General features: G+C 44.3%; 1 protein-coding gene across 13 annotated transcripts in view; it reads left to right on the forward strand.

Annotated features, from left to right (window-relative positions):
* Positions 1-25306, forward strand: part of LOC106584443 (CUGBP Elav-like family member 5) — a 324347-nt gene that overhangs the window by 274998 nt on the left and 24043 nt on the right. For 4 of the 13 annotated variants that reach the window (XM_014169786.3, XM_045705940.2, XM_014169792.3 and 1 more), the window contains exons 4-7: positions 4713-4841; positions 7168-7247; positions 17606-17779; positions 20157-20180. In XM_014169786.3, the coding sequence (XP_014025261.1) occupies positions 4713-4841; positions 7168-7247; positions 17606-17779; positions 20157-20180 (407 nt within the window). The remainder of the gene's footprint in view (positions 1-4712; positions 4842-7167; positions 7248-17605; positions 17780-20156; positions 20181-25306) is intronic. The other 9 variants (XM_045705941.2, XM_082968073.1, XM_045705944.2 and 6 more) reach the window with 6 other exon arrangements.

The following is a 25306-nucleotide window of genomic DNA, read 5'->3' on the forward strand; positions in this document are numbered from 1 at the left end:
TTCATATAGTGCGAGTATAAAGTGCTTTTAGACAGTATTCATACATGTTGACATATTCCACATTTTATTGTGTTACAGATAACTGTATGTGTGGAGTACAGAGATGAGATAGTCATAAAGAAACCATGTTATACACTATTATTGCACACAGAGTGAGTCCATGCAACATATTATGTGACTTGTTAAGCAAGTGTTTGATCCTGAACTGATGTAGGCTTGCCATAACAAAGGGGTTGAATACTTACTGACTCAAGACATTTCAGCTTTTCATTTTTTTTATTCAGTTGTAAAATAAATCGACAAACATAATTCCACTTTGACATTATGGGGTATTGTGTGTAGGCCAGTGACAAAAACATCTCTCTAATAAATGTTTAATTCAGGCTATAACACAACAAAATGTGGAAAAAGTCAAGGGGTGTGAATACTTTCTGAAGGCACTATATGAGCTGTGTTGGTGTAGTGTCACTATATGAGCTGTGTTGGTGTAGTGTCACTATATGATCTGTGTTGGTGTAGTGTCACTATATGAGCTGTGTTGGTGTAGTGTCACTATATGAGCTGTGTTGGTGTAGTGTCACTATATGAGCTGTGTTGGTGTTGTGTCACTATATGAGCTGTGTTGGTGTAGTGTCACTATATGAGCTGTGTTGGTGTAGTGTCACTATATGAGCTGTGTTGGTGTAGTGTCACTATATGAGCTGTGTTGGTGTAGTGTCACTATATGAGCTGTGTTGGTGTAGTGTCACTATATGAGCTGTGTTGGTGTTGTGTCACTATATGAGCTGTGTTGGTGTTGTGTCACTATATGAGCTGTGTTGGTGTAGTGTCACTATATGAGCTGTGTTGGTGTAGTGTCACTATATGAGCTGTGTTAGTGTAGTGTCACTATATGAGCTGTGTTGGTGTTGTGTCACTATATGAGCTGTGTTGGTGTTGTGTCACTATATGAGCTGTGTTGGTGTTGTGTCACTATATGAGCTGTGTTGGTGTTGTGTCACTATATGAGCTGTGTTGGTGTAGTGTCACTATATGAGCTGTGTTGGTGTTGTGTCACTGAATGAGCTATGTTGGTGTTGTGTCACTATATGAGCTGTGTTGGTGTTGTGTCACTATATGAGCTGTGTTGGTGTAGTGTCACTATATGAGCTGTGTTGGTGTAGTGTCATTATGTGAGCTGTGTTGGTGTAGTGTCACTATATGAGCTGTGTTGGTGTTGTGTCACTATATGAGCTGTGTTGGTGTTGTGTCACTATATGAGCTGTGTTGGTGTAGTGTCACTATATGAGCTGTGTTGGTGTTGTGTCACTATATGAGCTGTGTTGGTGTAGTGTCACTATATGAGCTGTGTTGGTGTTGTGTCACTATATGAGCTGTGTTGGTGTTGTCACTATATGAGCTGTGTTGGTGTTGTGTCACTATATGAGCTGTGTTGGTGTTGTGTCACTATATGAGCTGTGTTGGTGTAGTGTCACTATATGAGCTGTGTTGGTGTTGTGTCACTATATGAGCTGTGTTGGTGTTGTGTCACTATATGAGCTGTGTTGGTGTAGTGTCACTATATGAGCTGTGTTGGTGTTGTGTCACTATATGAGCTGTGTTGGTGTAGTGTCACTATATGAGCTGTGTTGGTGTAGTGTCACTATATGAGCTGTGTTGGTGTAGTGTCACTATATGAGCTGTGTTAGTGTAGTGTCACTATATGAGCTGTGTTGGTGTAGTGTCACTATATGAGCTGTGTTGGTGTAGTGTCACTATATGAGCTGTGTTGGTGCAGTGTCACTATATGAGCTGTGTTGGTGTAGTGTCACTATATGAGCTGTGTTGGTGTAGTGTTAGGTTACAGTACATGGATTGCAGGTAAATCTGGTCTCAGCTGTGTTCATGGTCATGTGGACAACCAGTTCAGTTGTTAAAAACAACAGCCATAACAGTTCTTTGTGGAGTGGCAGTAATCAGTAGCTGTGTTCCCTCTGTGAGACAGCACTAATCCACAAAGCTGCATTAACAGCCAGTCGATACTGTTAAAAAAAGTCCTGAGCACTGGGACATGCATCTTACTGGACTGGCTGAGGAGATTGTTTGAATAGCAACAATAGCACTCCCTCTTATTCAATGATTTAAGAACAGTATCTCAGAGAGGGTCATCATCAATCTGGGCTCCCCCTAAAGGGGTGACTAATTTATAAGTGTGTGACATCTTGAGGGTGCACTGGTATGTGTGTGTGTTTGTGTGCTGTTTTGGTGTTTGTGTTGCGTGTGGGTGTGTTGGGTGCCTACATGTGAGTTCGTAGTCTACTGTAGATCCACTAAATGATCCTGGCTGTGTGTTGTAGCTAGATGAGTATCAAGTCCCAAAGTGCCGTTTTACTCCAGAGTAGCACAATCATGGCTTGAGAAATAGGTCTCTAAGATGGTGTATTTTCATGCGGTGTTAGCTTGTTTTCAAAGCACACTCACTTAGGAGAGGAGCATGCTCTCTATTTCTCAGCAGGAGCTGAAGAACTTGTGTTACACTGCCCTCTAGATACAGCAGCACTGGAGACATTCGTATCCCATCACATTTCTTACGCCTGTCTTTGAACCTCCACATCAGGACAGTCCAGTGGCATTTCTGATGGAATACAGTGAAAAGTTAACAGCCCAGAATGGCACTCCAATTTGCTCTTTTGGTGCCCTCTGTAACCAACCAATGTTACACACGGATCTGATCTGATATATGGGTCTATTCCTGATGTGCTCTGAGTCCAAAAAATATTATTCCATTCAGCTCTAGGTGATTTGCCATTGAGCAGTCTATCAGCGATGGGACAGTTTCAATGTCGTATTTTGAGGCGTGCCACAGGAGGTCTATTCATGGCTTGAACGGCATAGTACGGAACATATGAAATTCATATAGGTCAGCTGCATACATTAATCCTGCCTTGTCACATTCCCATCATCCATAGAGGGGACGATGCTGTAGGAGTTATGGTCCTGGAAGGGCGCCATGGAGGAGAGGGGAAAGGCAAAGGCGTATGTGCGAGAGGCTGAAGGAGTGGGTGCAAAGAATTTAATCCCCCTCAAACCCACCCCACCTCTAAATTCATATTCCGTCCCAAACAACAGGAAGGAGCATCTTGGCCCTTTATTTTCCAGTTCAGGGCTTTCTCTTTTGAAGATAAATGCTCTCCAATCCACCATGACAGGTGTCACATTGGATCGCTTCCATTTTGATACATACCCTCTGATCCTGCCACTAACAATAAAGAGTGTCACGAGGGCCGCTCCTCCCTTGACAGTGCCCTGACACTGGTGATTATTTTAAAGGTGCATCATTGGTCGTGCTGAGTCAGGGTGCCGGCCGGGGCTCTGTCTGTGGCAGGGTGGCAGCGACCGGGGCGGCTGCATGGGACTAGGCTGGCTGCTGGAGGAGGAATATGGATATCAGTAGGTCCTGCCTGGGTCAGGTCATGCCACAGCACAATAACACACAGTCTCTCTCTCTCACGGTCTCTCACGGTCTCTCACAGCCACAGAGGTCACCCTGACATACCGCATTACCACAGACTGGGAATGATGTTGAACTCCAAAGCCCAGAGCCTGGCCCTGGATTCCTCTTCTGCTTGTGTTTGCCTTTGTTACATAGGTGCACTCAAAGTTATAGAAAATCTGTAAAGGGGAGGTTGGGAGTAGTGTTTCTGCCAGTGGGATTTAGTGAGCAAAGCATTAATCATATGAGCAGAACAACAGTAAACATAGCGTGTCAGGTCAAGGTAAAGAGAAAGTCCCCCTGCATTTAACAGGACTCAATAGTACAGCGTACCATATTGAAAAGTCAGCATTATTCACCTTCTCCGTGCCGGAGAGACGTGCCATTGTTCATTGAAGAGCTCTGGAATATTATTTCTGTGGTGATACACTGAAAACACTGGATCAGCAGCAATTAAACATATAGTCTGAGGCAGAGGGAGAGAGGGAGATTGACAAATAACAAATAGCCTGTATTCAGTAAAATTGAAGGTCAGCAGTATAGGAGGCAGAAGCAGACATATCCATATAGTGTACTGCCTGGAGCTCCTGGTGTATCTGAAGGACCATACACAGCTGTTTCATCAGCCTGCTGCTTCCTCCCATTCCCCCAAGGTAGGGGCATGGCCGCGCTCTGATAGAACCCAAGGCCTACCCAGGGCTCAAATATGTGAGCAAACCCAATTATCGTTGAAATTAAAATGAGCAGACTTGGCACAGGAACAATACACTGTGACTCAGCTCACAGAGCTAAATGGAGCAGACAAATACATTGCCCTATGTTCATATACCGGCCACTGAACACAGTGAGCAGAGCCTACATTGGTATACAGATGGAGGTTCTTAAATAGATCACTCTTTTGTTGCTGAGAATTTTCCTGCATAGAAGGAAAGGCAAACTTTTAGTATTTGAGTTTTAAAAAGGCTTCTACAGTTTGTAATTTCCACTTTGAAACTTGATTTTCTCTAACGAAAAATATATTAACCCCTACAAAAATGGCTATTAAAAATAATCCACATAATAATTCACATTGCCTGTTGCTGCAGGATTATTTTCCTGCTGTATCAAACTGGCTCAAATTAAGATCCTACATCGGTATAGCTAAGGCAATATGACATTCTGTTTGCAATACTCATTTAGACTGGTCGCATTGAGAGGTCAGTTTTATTTAACCCTTAATTTGCTTTTCTCTTTGTTTCAGAAGACAGGAAGCTGTTTGTGGGGATGCTGAACAAACAACAGACTGAGGAGGACGTGTACCGCCTCTTTGAGCCCTATGGAGTCATCGAGGAGTGCACCGTCCTAAGAGGTCCTGACGGAAACAGCAAAGGTAGGAATAAATGATATACTGTATCTCAGGCATTGTCTAGGTCACTGTCTTCGACAGTTAGTTTCAGCTGAGAAATCACAGATTCAAAATGGGCATTATTTCTTTGAGTTTTTTAGTAGTAAAAAAACACTCAAAGTAAACGGGTTTCTTTATAGGAGTCATCATGGCTTGTATTATGCTCAGAATGGTCTTCCAGGTTATGTAGGCCTGTAAGGGAAACATTCCCATAGATGAACAATAAGAAGGCCTAACTGATGCACTGTATTGTAGCAGGGTCGTTCCACCAATTCAGTGCCTTTTGAGAAGTATTTCACCTAATTTTAACATTCTGTCACAAAGAGCACATGTTCAACTACATAAAAAAAAACATGTTTTCCCATCTCAAGAGGTTGAATAAAAAAATAAGTGCCTATTAAGTGGCAAATAAAGTTACAGGGTTGACCGTAACAGGGTTGACGATTTCATCTTAATTCAGCCATAAATCCCCTTGTCACAGGGGTAATGGACATCTGTTGTGTGTAACAGCTTCACAAAAAATTGAAATTGTGAAAACATGTCTAGCCTGTCAATCTATGGGTAACAGGGTTGACGTGTTATGCTCGGCCCACTCAGTTTTACATCACAAAACACAAAAGAAAATTGCCAAAGATAGTAGAATCACCTGCTTTTACACTATGATTTTACTATTAGATGTTCAATGTTCCTTTTTTTAAAAATATATAAGGAATAGTTTCACAATAATAAAACGAGAGTTAAGTTCACATAACAGGGTTGACCTTAAAATGAGGGACAGACGTAAATTAATCACTAATCACATTAAATAAATAATCATCCTCAGAATTGACTTTGTCAAAACAACAAAATAACTAGGGCTTTACAATGATGGTGAAAACTTTGAGAAATGTTGGGGTTAAAATCTTCCTAGAAGTTTACAGAGGGTGCACGAAGGGACATGTCAAAATGCAGAATTTTGTCACTTTAGCAAGTCTTTATTCATAAAAAAAAATCGGAATTCTCCATGAGGTCTATAAGGGCACCTCATTTAATATAACAGGCTTTTAAAATTCAATACTGGTGAACAATTTCTACTTAAAACATCAAAGGAATGGAAAAGGCACTATTTTCATTGAACAACCCAGGCCCCATGGTCTATCCACCCAGGCAACTGGCACACAGTCTAGTAGAAACCAATACCTTTTGACATGCAGTAAATAGCAGTGGGAGCCCTGGTTCTTCATGTCTCTGAAACATAGTCCCATGCCAGTGCTTATGAAAATTGTTGTGGAATGTTGTGGAGGTTGAGGTCCTGGCATTCTGACTCAACAGTCGTACAGAAGTAAAGAGGGAATGGCGGATGTCATAACAATTGCGATGTTCTTTGCGAGACACTGGGGCAACTACACTCTTTAAAAGAATAACCCTTTGAAGTACCCTTGTTGGTTCCAGGTAGAACCCTTTTGGTTCCAATTAGAACTGTTTTGGGTTCCATGTAGAACCCTTTCCACAGAGGGTTCTACATGGAACCCAAAATGTTTCTACCTGGAACCAAAAAGTGTTTTACCTAGAACCAAAAACGGTTCTCCTATGGGGACAGCAGAAGAACCCTTTTGGAAACCTTTTTAAAGTGTAGGGGAGGTTAGATTTAGTCTCCGCTATACTCTGTTTGGGTGATGTGTATGAACCACTCTAAACATCAGTGTCATACAAGTCAGATAATGCAATCCTTTACAAAAACAAAGATTTACAGATGTTCATGGATACCTGTCTGTCAACTAACCGTTAACTGTCAACTAAGTTACATACATATTTATTTATACAGTATATTAATCAGGCTCAATTATATTGTCCAGAGGTAGACAGGAGAAGAGCTTTTGATAAGACCACACTTAAAGATGCAGTAATTCTCTAGGTTTACCCCCTGGGATCCTTCGCTGCAGGTCCTGATCAAACCGGCATTAGTCCCTTAAACATGTTTAGCTTCTTTCTAGGAACCGTAGACTAATGCATAATGACAACTTAAGACAATATGGATTTCACTGGGTCTATATTTAATATGCACAGACAGGCATGTGGTGCTAAATAGCATGCTTTTCTGCTTCATCAGTGCAATCTGTACAAGAGCCTGCAGCTTGAGCAGCCTGGGGAGGAGCAGCCTGCTGTGCAATGGGAGTCTCTCTGTGCCTCCCTGAAATGTTTTGACGGGCTTCTCTTCACAGTGTTTAATAAAGGCACCCTGCCTTTTATTCACTTCCTGTGTGTGTGTGTGTGTGTGTGTGTGTGTGTGTGCGTGCGTGCGTGCGTGCGTGCGTGCGTGCATGTTTTCCAGGCTGTGCCTTTGTAAAGTTCTCCACACACGCTGAGGCCCAGTCTGCAATCAGTGCCCTCCATGGCAGCCAGACCATGCCAGTAAGTACACCTCCTGCCTTTCTTCCACACAACCACATACAACATTCACAACTTTAGATTCTACTGATCAACCTCCAGTTTTTATTGACCGACACAACGTGCAACTGTCCTCATAAATATTCCAGCTTCAACAAGCACAGGTACAACCATAAACCTTCTTTAGAATGAAAAGGATTGGTAGTTTTTGCGTGTCTAATCATAGAAAAATGATTGAACATTAATTTTCATCTCATGGAATGATAATGGGTTGAGCTATCGGTGAAACATGTTTTGCCATGTTTGCGTTAGACCCTTTAACAAATACAGTAATCCTAGCAGTCACCACTGTAGTGCTGCTAGGTGTGGTTATTCTTTGTTTGTGGCTGGTGGTTAGGGAAGCCCCTCTAAACCATTGATGCATAGAAACAAAGGGTACTTACTGTGCACTCTAAAGCTGCATTATAGTTATTCTGCACGCTACGTATTATTCAGTGGGCTGAAGTACACTCAGCCTATATCATCTTTGTTGGAGAAACTTCAGGCATGGAGGAGCAGGACCCTGAACTCTCCCTCTTTCATCATTGTGGCATTAGACCACGTGGTTTTATTATTTACGGTATGGGGGCACAACACGTGGATAAAGAGAGCGCTGTGCTAGCTGACTGTGTCATTAGTTTTGGTGCAACCTTGAGGTCAATATAAGTGCAAATGACTCGGGGACGTGAGGATAGGCTGGAGATAGGCTTGACTTCATGTGTTCGCTGCTCTGTGGTATTGGACAGCCACAATGTTTTTCTTTCTCCTCTACTGTATTTCTCTGCCTCTCTCCTCTCACTCTTCTCTCTTTCCCGGCCTCCCGGGATAATAGGCAATAGACTTGTTTACTCCACCTTTCACTACATCGGCTGCTGAATGATTAATTTGTGTATGAGCAGCGGGAGGGGCGTGCGGGTGGGAGATAGGAAGAACAGAGGAAGGGATGAAGGAGAGATGGAAAAGCGAGTGAGGAAGAAAATGGACAGGATTTATCCCCTCCTGGTTGGCTAAATTGATTATAGAAATCTTCTCAGCATCTCATCTCCTGTGTCAGAGGTTTGGATGGGAGTGTGTTGGCCTGTAACACTTGTCGTCGGTAATGGAGGACCAAAGTGCAGCAGAGGATGTGTTCATCATTAGAATTTTAATTCAAAAAACAAGAGAACACTACAAAATGAACAAAACGACAGCAAACAGTCCTGTTAGGAAAATTACTCAAAACAGAAACAATTACCCACAAACCCCAGTGACAAACAACTCCTACATATGTGACTCCCAATCAGGAACAACGATTCCCAGCTGTTCCTGATCAGGAGTCACAAGACACACACCAGACTGCCACGTCCTGACCCCCAAACTACTACACCAGCTCCATCTGCTGGTCAGGACGTGACATGGCCCCAGTCGCTCCGTCTCGCCACGATTAGACAGACAGACAGACAGTGCACCATTAGGCCTTGAGCTGGGCTTGGGATACTCAGAGGACAGGCCTGAATTATCCTACCTGACTACATCTGCATGAATAGCACTGCATTGAGAATGGAACAGCATCGTTACAGGACGTCTAACAGTACATCTATACAGTGTCTTCCAGGCCGTAATCGTTAACTATTCCATGTAATGAATGATCCTGTTCTCTCTATTTAAATTAGGACATTTTATCACAAATGAATACCAACTATGTCAAACACAAAATAATAGGTGTGCAGCCTATACAAGCTATTCCAAAGGCAGAAGTGATCAGTCTAGGAAAAGAGATGGCTATGAATAATTTCTACACGAGAGCCAAGCTGAATGTAAACACTATAACGAACAGCAGCAGTTTCTTAACAGATAAGCAGCAGATCCCCCAAGCATTGCAGAACACACACACACACACACACACACACACACACACACACACACACACACACACACACACACACACACACACACACACACACACACACACACACACACACACACACACACACACACACACGCACATGCTTGTGCACTGACACGTCCACACGTGTAAATGTACACACACGCACACTCTCTCACACGTGTACACACACACACACACACACACACACACACACACACACACACACACACACACACACACACACACACACACACACACACACACACACACACTCTCTCTCTCTCTCTCTCTCTCTCCTCTCTGTCACATCCTCATACAGCCATCAGCCAGGGTCAAAGGCTCACTGACTGATCTTATTTTCCATCTCGGAGGACTTGAGCCGAATACATTTGCATTTTTCATGTTGGGGGTGTGAGTGGGTGTTTATGTATATGTGTGTGAGAGGGATCTGAGTGAGAACATGTGTGTGGATATGAAGTTCAGAGATTGTGTGATTGTATTTGGTCTCTTGTGAATGTGTGTGTGTATGCTAATGAGCCTGTGTATGTGTGTGTTACTGTTTGAGCATATGAATGTGAGAGAGAATGTGTCTATAGGTGGATGTATCTATCCCTAAGTGTGTATCTGTGTGCATGAGTGTATGAGTCTATCCATCTATATGTATGTGTGTGTAAGTGTGTGTAAATGTATGTAAGTGTGTGTGAGTGTGTGTGTGTGAGTGTGTCAGAAGCAGGAGTGGAATGGGAGTTGTGGGAGGTGATGACAGGTCAGATGTGAGACCCTGACAGGCTCTCCCTTCCATTCCACGCACGCATGCCCCTGCCCCGGGGCTCAGAAGACCTCACATGGCTCAAGACGTCACACAATTAAACATTTAAACGCTGGAGCTGTAAAGCAAATTGCTGGGATTCAGGAAGAAGGTGTCTGGGGGAATGTCCCGGGACGGAATAACAGGGTCAGGACCAGAGAGCCCGGTTCATCTCCATTTGAGCTTAGGAAAGGATTGGTTCAACTTTAGACTGTGATGGAAACACTGTGGCTGTCTGACAGTGGAGGCTTCTGATGGGAGGACGGCTCATAATAATGGCCCGGAATGGAGCAAATGGAATGGCATGTATTTGATACCATTCCACTCATTCCGCTCCAGTCAATCCCATGACTCCGTTCTCCCAATTACGGTGCCACCAACCTCCTGTGCTATCTGCCAGACAGGGAGATATGCTGAGAGGAGATAGTCAAAGCCCACAGCTGAGTGTGATCTCGCTTTCATTTGTTTATTCACACTATAGAATGAGAGCCAGTGTCAGGGTAATAAAATGACTAGTTTAATGTTAGTAGGTTACTTCACATGGATGAGATATCTATGTTCCTCACATTAAACAATTGCTTAATATTTATTTTTCCTAGTGTCACTTCCAAAGCAATTGACATTCTAATCAGAGCCTAATGGATTACACTAATTTGTTATTTTACTAACCAAGCACTAAACACACAGTGTGTCTTAATTCATTCTCAGTGGTTACTTAGTGCAGAGTAATGGGATTCAGGCTATCATAATGATCATTTAAACATGAAACACAGCAATAGAAAGTTTAATAATGAACTCACAAAACTACTTCCTGTCAATAGTGGATGTGTATTCCTGTTTGAGACAGTTGAGTAGGAACTAAGAACCTTTGTTCTAGTAACTAAGCCACCGTGTGACTAAACCAAAGAGACAGGGACACCGCTAAGGCACTCGCCATGTGACACTTGAGTCCGTTACAGGTTGCAGCTGCTTATGTAAGATGACGACATGCACAGGATAATTCAAACTTATTACCTTATTCTGAAGTTTTGCACAGAGACGGATGTGTAACGTTAAGCAATATCAAATATGTATCTTCGTTTGCAGCTTTATGTGGACCATTCACACAAGGGGTGTCCTGTGTGTGGAGCTTGGAAAGGAACCAATTGGGCCCTGGCTGCAAAGGGAGTACTCATAAAGACAGATGACTTTTCATTGAATCTCAGTCCTTTTTCTCCTCTTTTCCTGTCTAAGAACAGCTGCCTGTGTTATTCCCACAGTTTTACTCCCTTTCCTGAACCCGCTCTAGATGCTCTGAGCCGGTGGGGATTCAGCCTCACACTTGGAAGCTTAAAATTTAATGAGACTTTTACTTCATAGTTTATCCACCTCACTGCTTTGTACTGTGGCGAGAGAAAGATTCTGCACCGTGATATCTTGACAGGCCCAATGAAATAAATTGGGTAGATAAACAAACATGGGAACAGACATGGAAGTAACAGGCCATTCTAACATGATGTTGGCATCTAAAGAGACGGGCTTTTGTGATGACTTACCCGAAATAAAGACCTCGGTGCCTGGAGCGGCTGTCATCTCCGCAGATAGGAGAGAGAGGGGGTTAGTGAAGCATCATCAGGACATGTTTAACCTCTTCACCTTTCTTATTAGAGGCTGAGAGTGTGGCGCAGTGGCACGATGGCTGCTAATAAATCCACTGTAAGTTTCCCAGGGACTCTGAAGCTCCTAGAGTTCATGTAGCAGTCTAAAGGTGCCGAGGCTCTGCCGGAGCTATGGGTTCACACAGAATCCACCCTGATCAATACAACATATCTGGGAGAGCCAACAGCAGGGCAGAGACACAGACTGATAGGATAGAAGAGTACAGAAAAGGAGACAGACTAGGAACTGCATTGGCATTGCACTCACACACTCAATCCACAATAACCACACTTCCATAAGTGAGCACACTCCAGACGGCAGGACAGGACAGGAAGGAGGCTGGGGCTGCAGCATCCTCAATCTGCCTACCTCTCAGACAACTTAATACCCTCAGATTATATATTCCAACCCTCCCCAAGAACCTGGGAGCCTCAGCAGGAGAAGAAGCACACCAAACCAGCTCGGCCTTTAATAGCTTTTTTAGTGCTGTGGAGTAAAATTTTCACTGTTTACCACTGCTGCACATTTCTGTATTCCAGTCCTGCATCCCTGCTCCCAGACTCGCTTATAGTTATACCCCATAATAATGTTAATGGAACAGATAGTAAAACCGGGACAGACACAAAACAAGGCCCTTCTACCGGAATGACTGGGATGTGTAACCTTGTACTGACTCTCACGACAGAGTATGGACTGTGGGTCTGGAGAGGAGATGAGATGAGGGGGAAGAGGAGTGTGTGTGTTCTATTACAGTGTTGTTTTACCATCACCCTACTACCTAGGAGTGCATGCACTTCATTGTTTAGTCATACAGTGCACTTAATGAGCAGGGGCCTAATGTGGTGCCGGTGGCGAGGAGAGGAGAGGAGAGGCAGGCAGCTTTGTGAGGCTGTGCACTTATAGCTAGCCAGCCGTCAGGGGAGAGGGGATGCTGAAAGAGACAGGGCTGAATGTAGAGAGAGAGGGGGAAGAGAAGAAAAACATCTACATTCATCATTCACTCCACTGACGATCTTTTAGCATCTCTGGCAACCTGCAAATCTCGCCTATATAAGCAGAGCCCAGCCCCGAGACAGATTGTTGAGCCTGAAAATGAAATGTGATTGACACAATAGTGAATTCAGAGAGAGAGAGAGAGAGAGAGAGAGAGAGAGAGAGAGAGAGAGAGAGAGAGAGAGAGAGAGAGAGAGAGAGAGAGAGCTTTACTTCATTTTAACAGACCTAGAAAGTTAGAACCAAGCCTCCTTCCCTGTCCACTGTACATAGAACCCCCATGACGCCCCACACCCCTACAAAGTTCCCCAGACGGTTCACCAACCCCCTATCAAATCAAATCAGACTTTATTTGCCACATGCGCTGAATACAAGTGTAGACTTTACCATAAAATGCTTACTTACAAGCCCTTAACCAACAGTTCAAGAAGAAGAAAATATTTAAGAAGAATAAGAATAACGAGGCTATTGTCGTGTCTTTGGCTATGCCGGATTAAGTGATATGACATGATATTCTATAAAATCATTTCTCTGTAATTAATATTACCTGATTAAGCTAATCAGGTAGATAATTAACTAGAAAGTCGGGGCACCACGAAATAATGTTTATAGAGCTGTTATCTTCCGAATAAGCTCTTAAAGACCTGGTAATCTTTTACCTCAACAGCAGTCAATATTTAATCGTCGTCTGATTCAGTCTCATCTGAAAGTTGTAAATTCTTGGTTATCTTCACGAACCCTGGCTAACAATTTGAATCAGCAATACAAAACTGGGTTTAATTATTTATTTACTAAATACCTAACTAATCACACAGAATTACATATACACAGAATGAATCACACATTGATTACAAATTATGTCATAAAGGAAAATGTCCCTAGCGGACGGAACAGATATGACGGCTGGTTACACAAAGAGAGGGGGTTGGGTTTGAGTGAAAGAGCGGGAAGACTGAGGAACAAAGGGAGAAGCTATGCTATCGTAAATACAGTATCTTATGCATTCTAAATTACTGCCCATTTGAAAAAGGAGAATGCAATAAATATTTACTCTGAGCTGCGCTTCGGTAGATGGGAGGCCGGGTGGTCCATCATGGATCTCTGGTCCTCTGAAGAATATCTGGTGGTAGAATGGATACTTGGTAGTACCGTCGTCGTGTGGTAGAACAAATACTCTGTCCGTCCTCTCCTAGCCCACATCTACAGTTGCTGCGCTAACACGATGGCTAGGAGGTATCACTTCTTTAGTGAATAAGAGTTCAAAGTTCATACCAAGTTGCTATAATTTAAGCTCATGCTATATTCTGGCTAGTGTAGACGAAACTCAGCCTTCCGGGGTGTAGGTCGTCACCTTCACATTGAAATTCGATGCTAATTCGGTTATGTTCTCTAAGGTTGGCTTAGTTCTGTAGGTGGTCTTTGTCCTTTCAACGTGGGGACCTCAAGTCCACACGTCCTTGGAACAGCTTATTATCTGAGCCCTTTTAACGTAGGACTGTCGGCCTTATGTCCTCGGAACAGAAAGTTACATTTTCATCAAGGGGTTTATAAAGTGGTGAAAGAAGGGCGTGTTTCATAGTTTTACAACCCATGTCTGTTCACTTAGGCGGGGCCTCTGAGTGAGCAGAGTGGTGTTCTTCTGACAAACCTTTCTCTCATTAAGAAGCTAAAAATAAAATGTCATCTTTTCACAAATAGTTTCATATTTAAACATTTAAATTGCACAACAATCCCGTGTGAATCTGATAACTAGAATATGTAGATTCCTATCGTCAGTAATCATGTCTCAGACACCAACTGAACTGACATCATATTCATTAAGTCCCAACGCATATTTTCAGCTGGTTGGATTACCGAAATATGGTTCCGTCCCCATCTTTTGATGTCACCAGACTCTCTCTCAATGTTAACCAATGGATTTTCAATAGTCACATTGGTAGAGTAGAGAGAGGAAAAAGGGGAAAGGTATTTATGGGGGTCATAAACTTCTGCCACTCAGGCCAACGTCATGACACTATATACAGGGGGCACCGGTACCGAGTCAGTGTGCAGGGGTACAGGCTAGTTGAGAAACTCTGTACATGTAGGTGGCGATTTTTATGAATTGCCTTATACAGTCTTATGGCTTGGGGTAGAAGCTGTTGAGGAACCTTTTGGTCCTTGACTTGGTGCTCCGGTACGGCTTGCCATGCAGTAGCAGATAAAACAACTTGGGTAACTGGAGTCTCTGACAATTTTAGGGGCTTTCCTATACAGTGCCTTCGGAAAGTATTCAGACCACTTGACTTTTTCCACATTTTGTTACTTTACAGCCTTATTCTAAAATTGATTAAATAGTTTTTCTACACATAATACCTCATAATGACAAAACAAAAACAGGTTTTAACACATGCAAATTTACAAATAAAAAACGGAAATATGACATTTACATAAGTATTCAGACCCTTTACTCAGTACTTTGTTGAAGCACCTTTGGCAGCGATTACAGTCGAGTCTTCTTGGGTATGAAGCTACAAGCTTGGCACATCTGTATTTTGGAGTTTCTCCCATTCTTCTCGGCAGATCCTCTCAAGCTCTGTCAGGTTGGATGGGGAGCGTTGCTGCACAGCTATTTTCAGGTCTCTCCAGAGATGTTTGATCGGGTTCAAGTCCGAGCTCTTGCTGGGCCACTCAAGAACATTCAGGGAATGTCCCGAAGCCACTCCTGCGTTGTCTTGGCTGTGTGCTTAGGGTCGTTGTTCTGTTGTGAACTTTCGCCCCCGTCTGAGTTCCTGAGCAATCTGGAGCAGTTTTTCATCAAGGATCTCTGTGGAAAAAGTCAAGGGGTTTGAATGCTTTTTGAAGGCATTGTACAGTGTATATGCTCCAGTGTGAGCCAAGCCTGCACCTGCCCCAGCAGCACATCTCTGTGGTCAATACACCCCGCCACCTGCATCTCATGGTCTTCCACACCACCATTTTTTCCTGCCCCAACAGGTAGTTTACTAGGCAGTCCCTTCGCCTGTTGGCTATGCTATACCAAGGCCCTCCAACAAGTAGATCCAGAGTCAGCCCCAACCTTACGCAGAGAGAGAGAAACCTCCCCACCTCCCCAATGTGTAGCAGGCAACCAGGTAGTTAGCTGTAGCCCCAGTGTGGCTTACCACACAACCCCCCTACAACATCCCACAACCCCCCAGCCCCTAATAGCACAAACACAGCCCCCAGCTAGCTCCCCAGCCCTGGCCCCGGCCCCACTGCCACTCGCTGCTATTATTGATTATCTCACATCAATTTCAAGGAGCCTCTTATCTCGCCCGACGCACAACCTTTCTACACTGTCAGATCAGAGTAATATTTTGGCCTTTTATAGGGATCGATTGGGCAGTTTTGAGGGGGAGGCAAGGCGGAGCGCAACAAAGGTCAAATGTAGTGCTAAATCATTTGAAGATTCTTAATGAATGGTGTGTGGCAGATGCACCTGCTGGTTTCATTATGGCAGCGCAGCGGATGGAAAGAGGGAGAGGGAGAAGGGGGGAAGTGCTGGATCAGAATGAGAGAGTTGGAAAGAGAGAGAGAGAGAAGGGGGAAATGCTGGATCAGAATGAGAGAGTTGGAAAGAGAGAGAGAAAGAAGGGGGGAAGTGCTGGATCAGAATGAGAGAGTTGGAAAGAGAGAGCGAAAGAAGGGGGAAGTGCTGGATCAGAATGAGAGAGTTGGAAAGAGAGAGAGAGAGAGAGAGAGAGAGAAGTGGGGAAGTGCTGGATCAGAATGAGAGAGTTGGAAAGCGAGAGAGAGAGAAGGGGGGGAAGTGCTGGATCAGAGAGAGAGAGAGAGAGAGAGAGAGAGAGAGAGAGAGAGAGAGAGAGAGAGAGAGAGAGAGAGAATGCAACACATAGAAGAGCACCTTCACCAAGGTCAATACGTGCCTACAAGTGCAGATGCCAATATTAGCCCCTCCAATCTCAAGTAATCATACGTCCCTAGTTTGGGAACCTTACTCTTGAGTGGTTGGACCAAGTTTCAACCACACACTCTTAGAAAAAATGGCTCCAAAAAGGGTTCTTCGGCTGTCCCCATAAGATAACCCTTTCTGGTTCCAGGGATACATTTTTTGGTTCCATGTAGAACCCTTTTGGGTTCCATGTAGAACCCTCTGTGGAAACGGTCCTACATGGAACCCAAAATGGTCTTACCTGGAACCAAAAAGGGTTCTTTAAAGAGTTCTCCTATGGGAACAGCAGAATAACCCTTTTAGGTTCTAGATAGCACCTATTGTTCTAGCGCAGGAAATAAAAGGAAAATATCCAAATAGTAAGCAATGTATTTTTTATTAATGCACATTATCTTACTAGGCAAGTCAGTTAAGAACAAATTCTTATTTACAGTGACAGCCTAGAAACATTTACGTCTGCAACTGAACAGTCTAGTTCAGGTGCAGAACAAGAGACTTTTACCTTGTCAGCTCGGGGATTCCATCAAGCAACCTTTCGGTTACTGGCCCAACGCTCTAACCAATAGGCTACCTGCCGCCCCGTTATGCTTCCTTGCCCTAGGTGACATGTGCATTATGTTAAATATGATGGAAGGTGTATGGTTGTATCTGAAAAGAGAACATTAACAATATAAGTAGAGCAACTTCATATGACTGTGTGGCCGTACTTATGCATGCAGACCGCACACAACTCGGAAATAATATCATCAATAAGACAAATGTTCAGTCATGTAGTATCTGGAAAGCTATAAAACTGTGAGCTTGATGTTCGATGAGAGGAGCCTGCTAATATTGACGTTAACAACAGACCTAATGGCATATGAGCAGCTCATGCTGAACCAATAAACCATCCAATCACATTATCATGCATGACTTGTTTCAGACTTGAGAAGTGAACTCTAGTTCTTTAGTTCATTATCTAAACATACATATAGTAGCCGATAATGACTGACTGTGTGGTATGTCATGTTGATGATAATGAGATTGACATATTAACTGCTGGATAGAGGTCTTGCAGACAGAGGAGGGTTGGTTGGTTAAGTGTGCGGTCCCTCTCTCCTCAGAACGGCTCCGATTCTCTCCCCCCCCAGGGCGCGTCCTCCAGCCTGGTGGTGAAGTTTGCCGACACCGACAAGGAGCGCACCATCCGCCGCATGCAGCAAATGGTCGGCCAGTTTGGCATCTTCAACCCAGCCATCGCCCTGCCATTCAGCACCTACAGCACCTACGCACATGCAGTGAGTTAACTAACACAACCCATTACCCCTCAACACCCCCCAGGGCAGGGCCGTGAGTTAACTAACACAACCCATTACCCCTCAACACCCCCCAGGGCAGGGCCGTGAGTTAACTAACACAACCCATTACCCCTCCACACCCCCCGGGGCAGGGCCGTGAGTTAACTAATACAACCCATTACCCCTCAACACCCCCCGGGGCAGGGCCGTGAGTTAACTAACACAACCCATTACCCCTCCACACCCCCCGGGGCAGGGCCGTGAGTTAACTAACACAACCCATTACCCCTCCACACCCCCCAGGGCAGGCCCGTGAGTTAACTAATACAACCCATTACCCCTCGACACCCACCAGGGCAGGGCCGTGAGTTAACTAACACAACCCATTACCCCTCCACACCCCCCAGGGCAGGGCCGTGAGTTAACTAATACAACCCATTACCCCTCCACACCCCCCGGGGCAGGGCCGTGAGTTAACTAATACAACCCATTACCCCTCCACACCCCCCGGGGCAGGGCCGTGAGTTAACTAATACAACCCATTACCCCTCCACACCCCCCAGGGCAGGGCCGTGAGTTAACTAATACAACCCATTACCCCTCTTATCCCTCCACACCCCCCAGGGCAGGGCCGTGAGTTAACTAACACAACCCATTACCCCTCAACACCCCCCGGGGCAGGGCCGTGAATTAACTAACACAACCCATTACCCCTCTTATCCCTCAACACCCCCCAGGGCAGGGCCGTGAGTTAACTAATACAACCCATTACCCCTCTTATCCCTCCACACCCCCCAGGGCAGGGCCGTGAGTTAACTAACACAACCCATTACCCCTCTTATCCCTCAACACCCCCCAGGGCAGGGCCGTGAGTTAACTAACACAACCCATTACCCCTCTTATCCCTCCACACCCCCCAGGGCAGGGCCGTGAGTTAACTAACACAACCCATTACCCCTCAACACCCCCCAGGGCAGGGCCGTGAGTTAACTAACACAACCCATTACCCCTCAACACCCCCCAGGGCAGGGCCGTGAGTTAACTAACACAACCCATTACCCCTCTTATCCCTCCACACCCCCCAGGGCAGGGCCGTGAGTTAACTAACACAACTCATTACCCCTCAACACCCCCCAGGGCAGGGCCGTGAGTTAACTAACACAACCCATTACCCCTCTTATCCCTCCACACCCCCCAGGGCAGGGCCGTGAGTTAACTAATACAACCCATTACCCCTCAACACCCCCCAGGGCAGGGCCGTGAGTTAACTAACACAACCCATTACCCCTCAACACCCCCCAGGGCAGGGCCGTGAGTTAACTAACACAACCCATTACCCCTCTTATCCCTCAACACCCCCCAGGGCAGGGCCGTGAGTTAACTAATACAACCCATTACCCCTCAACACCCCCCAGGGCAGGGCCGTGAGTTAACTAACACAACCCATTACCCCTCAACACCCCCCACCGCAGGGCCGTGAGTTAACTAACACAACCCATTACCCCTCTTATCCCTCAACACCCCCCAGGGCAGGGCCGTGAGTTAACTAACACAACCCCCAACCCTCCATACCCCTCTTATCCCTCAACACCCCCCAGGGCAGGGCACCATCCACACATGGCAGACACCAGGCTCTTTGATGAGCTCACCTGTCCCGTGCTGCTCCACCCTCTGCTCCCATCTCCTCTCCCCAGGGCCCCAGAGCTGCACCAGGGGCCAGAGATGACTCAGAATATTACATAGGAATCTTATCTCCACGCACACCTCTTTAGCCTGCGTACAGAGTTACTGCGCTTAAAGGGAAATGGAATTAAGAAAAGGGTTCAGTCCAACACAGATAAAAACCAAAACCCCAGTCACAGCAGACTGTGTCACAGTATATATTTATAAAATAATTACATTTTTTCTTATTTACTTATTTGTACGCACAGGCAGATTTTTTTTCTTCTCTAAATGCCAGGATGAATTTTTGAGGCTACCAAAGTCTCAGGGGCTTCCCCATTTCCCTGACGTTCATATCACAGGCATGGGGACCAGTATGAAATGTGTAAATTGACCGTCCCAGAGTAATTGCGAGGCCATCTCTGTGCTCTCTCCAGTAAAACTCCTGCCTTCATTACAATTCATGAAATGCAGCCCATCCCTGGGAAATGTGGAGAAATGCAAATGTTTCAGGAGTGGTGGAGGCGGTGGTGGTCTGCTGGGAGAGCATTGTGTCCTGCTCAGGTTGGCCATGACTCTTATTTACTGTGGCAGAGCCCCACGCACCCCATCACACACACATACACACACACACATACACACATGCATACGCACATAGCTACACACTCTGTCACTAACTCTATGCCACACAACAACATGTGTCTTGTTTTTCCAGGCACTGCTGCAGCATGACAATGAGGTGGGTATATGCAAATCCATTGCTTAAGTTTTATGAATGATATGTTTCTAGTCATGTTAGATATTTGATCATTATAGTTACATTTATTAGATATTAGCTACAGTCATTATAGTTACATTTATTAGATATTAGTTACAGTCCTTATAGTTACATTTATTAGATATTAGTTAAAGTCATTAAAGTTACATTTATTAGATATTAGTTACAGTCTTTAACGGCAACAGGGTGATACACTTTAAATGTTTCTTTACTTTTTAATAAACTACTACACCCTCCTAAGAAGAAAACCCACAATGACAGAGAATAACTTTATCTCAGAATATCCTGTATGTATTCCTCCTTTCGTTTGCCAGTATATATAGCTAGCAGGGTATGGAATACAGACATCTACAGGGATCCTGTATATACACACAGTTCAGTAAAATGCAAATTCAAAGAGCTGCTTCACAAATACAGCAGTGGATAGGATTATGGAGTTGAGCTGACAGCCTGTAAATTGGATTTTAGTCAAACCAGGGAAGGGGGGGTTGTGAACACAAATTGGAGGGATACAACACTGACAACATGTGCCAAAAATGAGAAATGTGCCATTTTCAAGATAGACGCAGCACTGTTCTGACAGATGACATCCCATTTGTGATTTCACGAAACATAGGGAGAGAGAAGGAAGATAGTCCTATACCATTCCAAATGGCTGATAATAGTTGTTTTAAAGAAGCAGTGTAAATACACGAAAGAACGAGCTACCCATTTTTCCCTGTCGTCTGTCAATAGACATGGAGCATATTTGTACATGATTTGATTTGAGTCGCTCACTTCCTCTCATCTCAATCCATGTGTATATTCTTAAGAACAGCCATTTCAGCTTGCTGAATTTTTTACAATTTATTTAACCTTTATTTAACTAGGCAAGTCAGTTAAGAACAAATTCTTATTTACAATGACGGCCTACCCCAGCCTAACTGGGACAAGGCTGGGCCAATTGTGTACCGCCATATGGGACTCCCAATCACAGCCAGTTGTGATACAGCCTGGAATCAAACCAGGGTCTGTAGTGACACCTCTAGCACTGAGATGCAGTGCTTTAGACCGCTGCGCCACTCGGGAGCCCCAATCCTGTGTCAGTGTGAGAAGGGAAGGCTTGGAAATGTGCGACACTAGAGGCACAAAATCACCCAAAAAGATGTATTAGGTTGAATGTGTGAAAATTGTATGACTTGAGAAAGGAGTTGTTTTAACAATGTGCAAATGGTAAAGTTATGTGTGGGTAGGTGTAGGAGGCACATGAGTGTAATACTCACATTGACAAACATCGCCCCCTGTTGGAACTAGTCAGAATATATATAGCTGATGCTTTTCAACACAACCCAACCTAACAGATCAGGAAATGATCAACTATAAAAAACTAAATGTAAATTGGGAATGTGTTTTACAAAACATCCATAATAGAGAGGAGCTAAAAACTTATATTGAACTGATTTGCCTGTACTCTCGTCTAATCAACACCACCAGTCCAGTTCTTTGCACAAGCAGGAACTATGCACAGCCAATAACTAGGAGGATGTTTTATATAATGCCTAATTAAAGGTCCCAAACATTATAGAAGAGAGAAAACATTTATTTAGGTAAGGCAACTGTACGGATTTTGAAATGTAAAAAAATTACCTTATAAGTGTGACAGCCTCCCAAACCAACACACACACACACACACACACACACACACACACACACACACACACACACACACACACACACACACACACACACACACACACACACACACACACACACACACACACACACACACACACACACACAGCAAAGTGCAGCAGGGATTAAACAAACCCTATTAAACCCCACTAAGGAGATACATGATGGTAACAAATGAAGCCATTAAGCTCAGTCCAGGAAATTGCAGTGGACTCTATTGTCTTCAGGTTCTCTCTGCTGGAGTGCACACCAGTCTGCAGTTTCAGGCAATCTGCAGGTCCAAGACCTCAATAACCGGGGTTTTCTCTTTTGCTTGCTCCACCGATCCCCCCCCCCCCCCCCCCCCCCCACTTCTCCTCCCTAGCTCCCCCATTCTCTCCTCCTCCTCAGTACCTGTGCAGGACTGGCTGGAAGGGTCACATGTGACAGTGCTGAGAGTTAGCAAGTCACAGAGCAATGCTACAGAGATAATTGCCATGTGATAAAGAGGTGATTGCCTGCTGGCGCCAGGGGAGAATAAAACCATCAGGTTGCAACAAAATAGCAGATGCCTGACATTAAATGGATGCTGTAGCACGGGCAACTTTTTCCCTGCTTCTTTTCTTCTCCCTTCGTTTCTTTTCTTCTTTTCCTTTATTTTTCTTGTCGTAGCGAGAAAAGGTTATGGCCATGATGATGACGACTCGGTTCAATGTAATTTAGCTCTTTGTCTGCCACAGACATTTTGCTATATACCGTAGCAATGGCTTCTGAATGTGGATGGACGTTGTAGAAAAAATTAAATTACTCTGAATACTCTGTCAACACTTCCAGTTGGTGGACCAAATTACTCTGAATATCTCTGTCAACACTTCCAGTTGGTGGACCAAATTACTCTGAATATCTCTGGCAACACTTCCAGTTGGTGGACCAAATTACTCTGAATATCTCTGTCAACACTTCCAGTTGGTGGACCAAGGCTTTTTATCAGAGCCAGTTTGTATCTCCCACTCTCATTCCAACATAATTACAGGCCTGAGCTTCCAACTTTCTGCATTGTAATTCTGAAAAAACATCACTGAATGCCATGGTGTTATGCATGACAGTCTGGCGGCTGACATGAAGGACTGCATTATCTATTCAATGCATGTAAAGTAAGGGCTATACAGAGGCCTTACGCCCCACTCTCTTATTCTACCATCTAGGCCTTCTGCAGCTTGTATCAGCTTGTATAGGCCACTGGCAAATGGATTTCAAGCTCATTCAAGTAAGCCCAAGTCCCAAGAGCCTATTGAAAGCAGGCAGAAGAGCCTGAGAGGGGGACAAAAGCCAGTGACTGGTGTGACATATACAGGGGCCAATGAGATCAGAGGCCCTCTACCCCAAACCTACAAGCCTAGTCTGATCTTAATGAGGGCATTAACACCATCCCTATCCTTCAGCAAGCACAGCTCTCACATTGACTTCCTCTCATTGTTTGTTTTCTTTGGTTTAGATGTCCTTTTCTGAACCCCTAAAATCGCAATTTATCTTATTCAGAGCAGAATGGATGATCCCCATTTGTCACGTTGATACAATTATGCAAATGACAAAAGGAGTTAATAGATAGCGGTGGTAAGGCATGTGGCTAATGGATGAGGTGCCAGCGGGACAGCCGCTTTGTGGCGGGACAGCCGCTTTGTGGCGGGACTGCAGCTTTGTGGCGGGACTGCCACTTTCAGGTTACCTGACAAGGGCATTGAGGGAAAATAATTGGCTTTTCCTATCCAGGGACTCCACGCAAATACAGGAAGAGTGGCATCTTCTGCCTCAGCCGCACAGTATGGTCATTATCATCAGAGCTAGCTATAGTGGCGGAGGGATTTCTGCTTAGCTGAGTCAGACTCGGAGGGGGGGATCCACTTTTTCAACCGGATGGAGGGAGCTGTGGGTTATTAAACAGGAATAAGGAGCAATGGGATAGTCCCACCGTGCTCATGTTTTTCCTCCAAATACTGTAGCTGCCTCCCTGAACATGATGTACATGCCCCACACAATAGCATTGATTTCCCAGATAAACCCTCTAGTCCAGAGGTTGCAAACACCATTGTACAGTGATGGATTTTCTCTGGAATTAGGCCCTCTGCACTGCAGAGAGAAAACTAAGAGCAGAAATACTAGGTATGTGTGTGGGGGTATATTCTAGGCAGTATTGGATAGAGAATGGGTTTAGCTGTGTGTGGGGGTATATTCTAGGCAGTATTGGATAGAGAATGGGTTTAGCTGTGTGTGGGGGTATATTCTAGGCAGTATTGGATAGAGAATGGGTTTAGCTGTGTGTGGGGGTATATTCTAGGCAGTATTGGATAGAGAATGGGTTTAGCTGTGTGTGGGGGTATATTCTAGGCAGTATTGGATAGAGAATGGGTTTAGCTGTGTGTGGGGGTATATTCTAGGCAGTATTGGATAGAGAATGGGTTTAGCTGTGTGTGTGTTAATGCTAAGTGGTAGAGCGTGTCAGCCCAGTTCTTTAACAGTGTGTCCAGTATAAATGGACTGCCATTACAGGTCGCTGCTAATGACACGCCAGTGGCACCACAGCAAATTAAAAAGAGCTCAACGAGCGCAGCCACTGAGAGATGTCACTGCCCCTCCACTTTACCTTACACAACCAGAGAGGGACACTCACAGAGAAGTTTGACAAAGGACGATAAATGCAATTCAATTCAATTCTCCCTAGAGACAGGAATAATATGCACATGTCAATCCGTTGATTTAAATGAGCCCAACAGACAGCTATTGGACCATTCCTTCAGCTGCTGACAGCCCACTCACTGTGAGGATAGACAGATTCACTAAACATCGCTTTACAGACTTTTATCTCCTTCCCATTATTTTATTCCCTTTCTTTTATTCCCGCTCTACTTTCTGTTCACTTTCATGCACTATCCATCCATCAACACCCATCCATCTATCTATCCCTCCCTCTATTCTAACCTTCCTATGCTCTTCCCCCCCCCCCCCCCCCCTCTCTCTCTCTCTCTCTCTCTCTCTCTCTCTCTCTCTCTCTATCTCAATTCAATTTCAATTAAATTCAAAGGGATTTTTGCCATGGGAAACATATGTTAACTTTGCCAAAGCAAGTGAAATAGATAATAAACAAAAGTGAAATAAACAATAAAAAAATTACAGTAAACATTACAGTCACAAAAGTTCCAAAATAATAAAGAAATTTCAAATGTAATATTATGTATACAGTGTTGTAATGATGTGCAAATAGTTAAAGTACAAAAGAGGAAATAAATAAACGTAAATATGGGTTGTATTTACAATCTCTCTCTCTTTCGCTCTCTCTCTGTCTCTTTCTCCATCCTTTCCTCTCTATCTTTTCTCTCTCGCTTTATTCAAATGATCTCTCTCTCCGCCCATCCCTCATTTCCTTTTCTTTCTCTGTTCTC

Source organism: Salmo salar, chromosome 23, assembly GCF_965601325.2.
Source record: "Salmo salar chromosome 23, fSalSal1, whole genome shotgun sequence".
Taxonomy (NCBI): domain Eukaryota; kingdom Metazoa; phylum Chordata; class Actinopteri; order Salmoniformes; family Salmonidae; genus Salmo; species Salmo salar.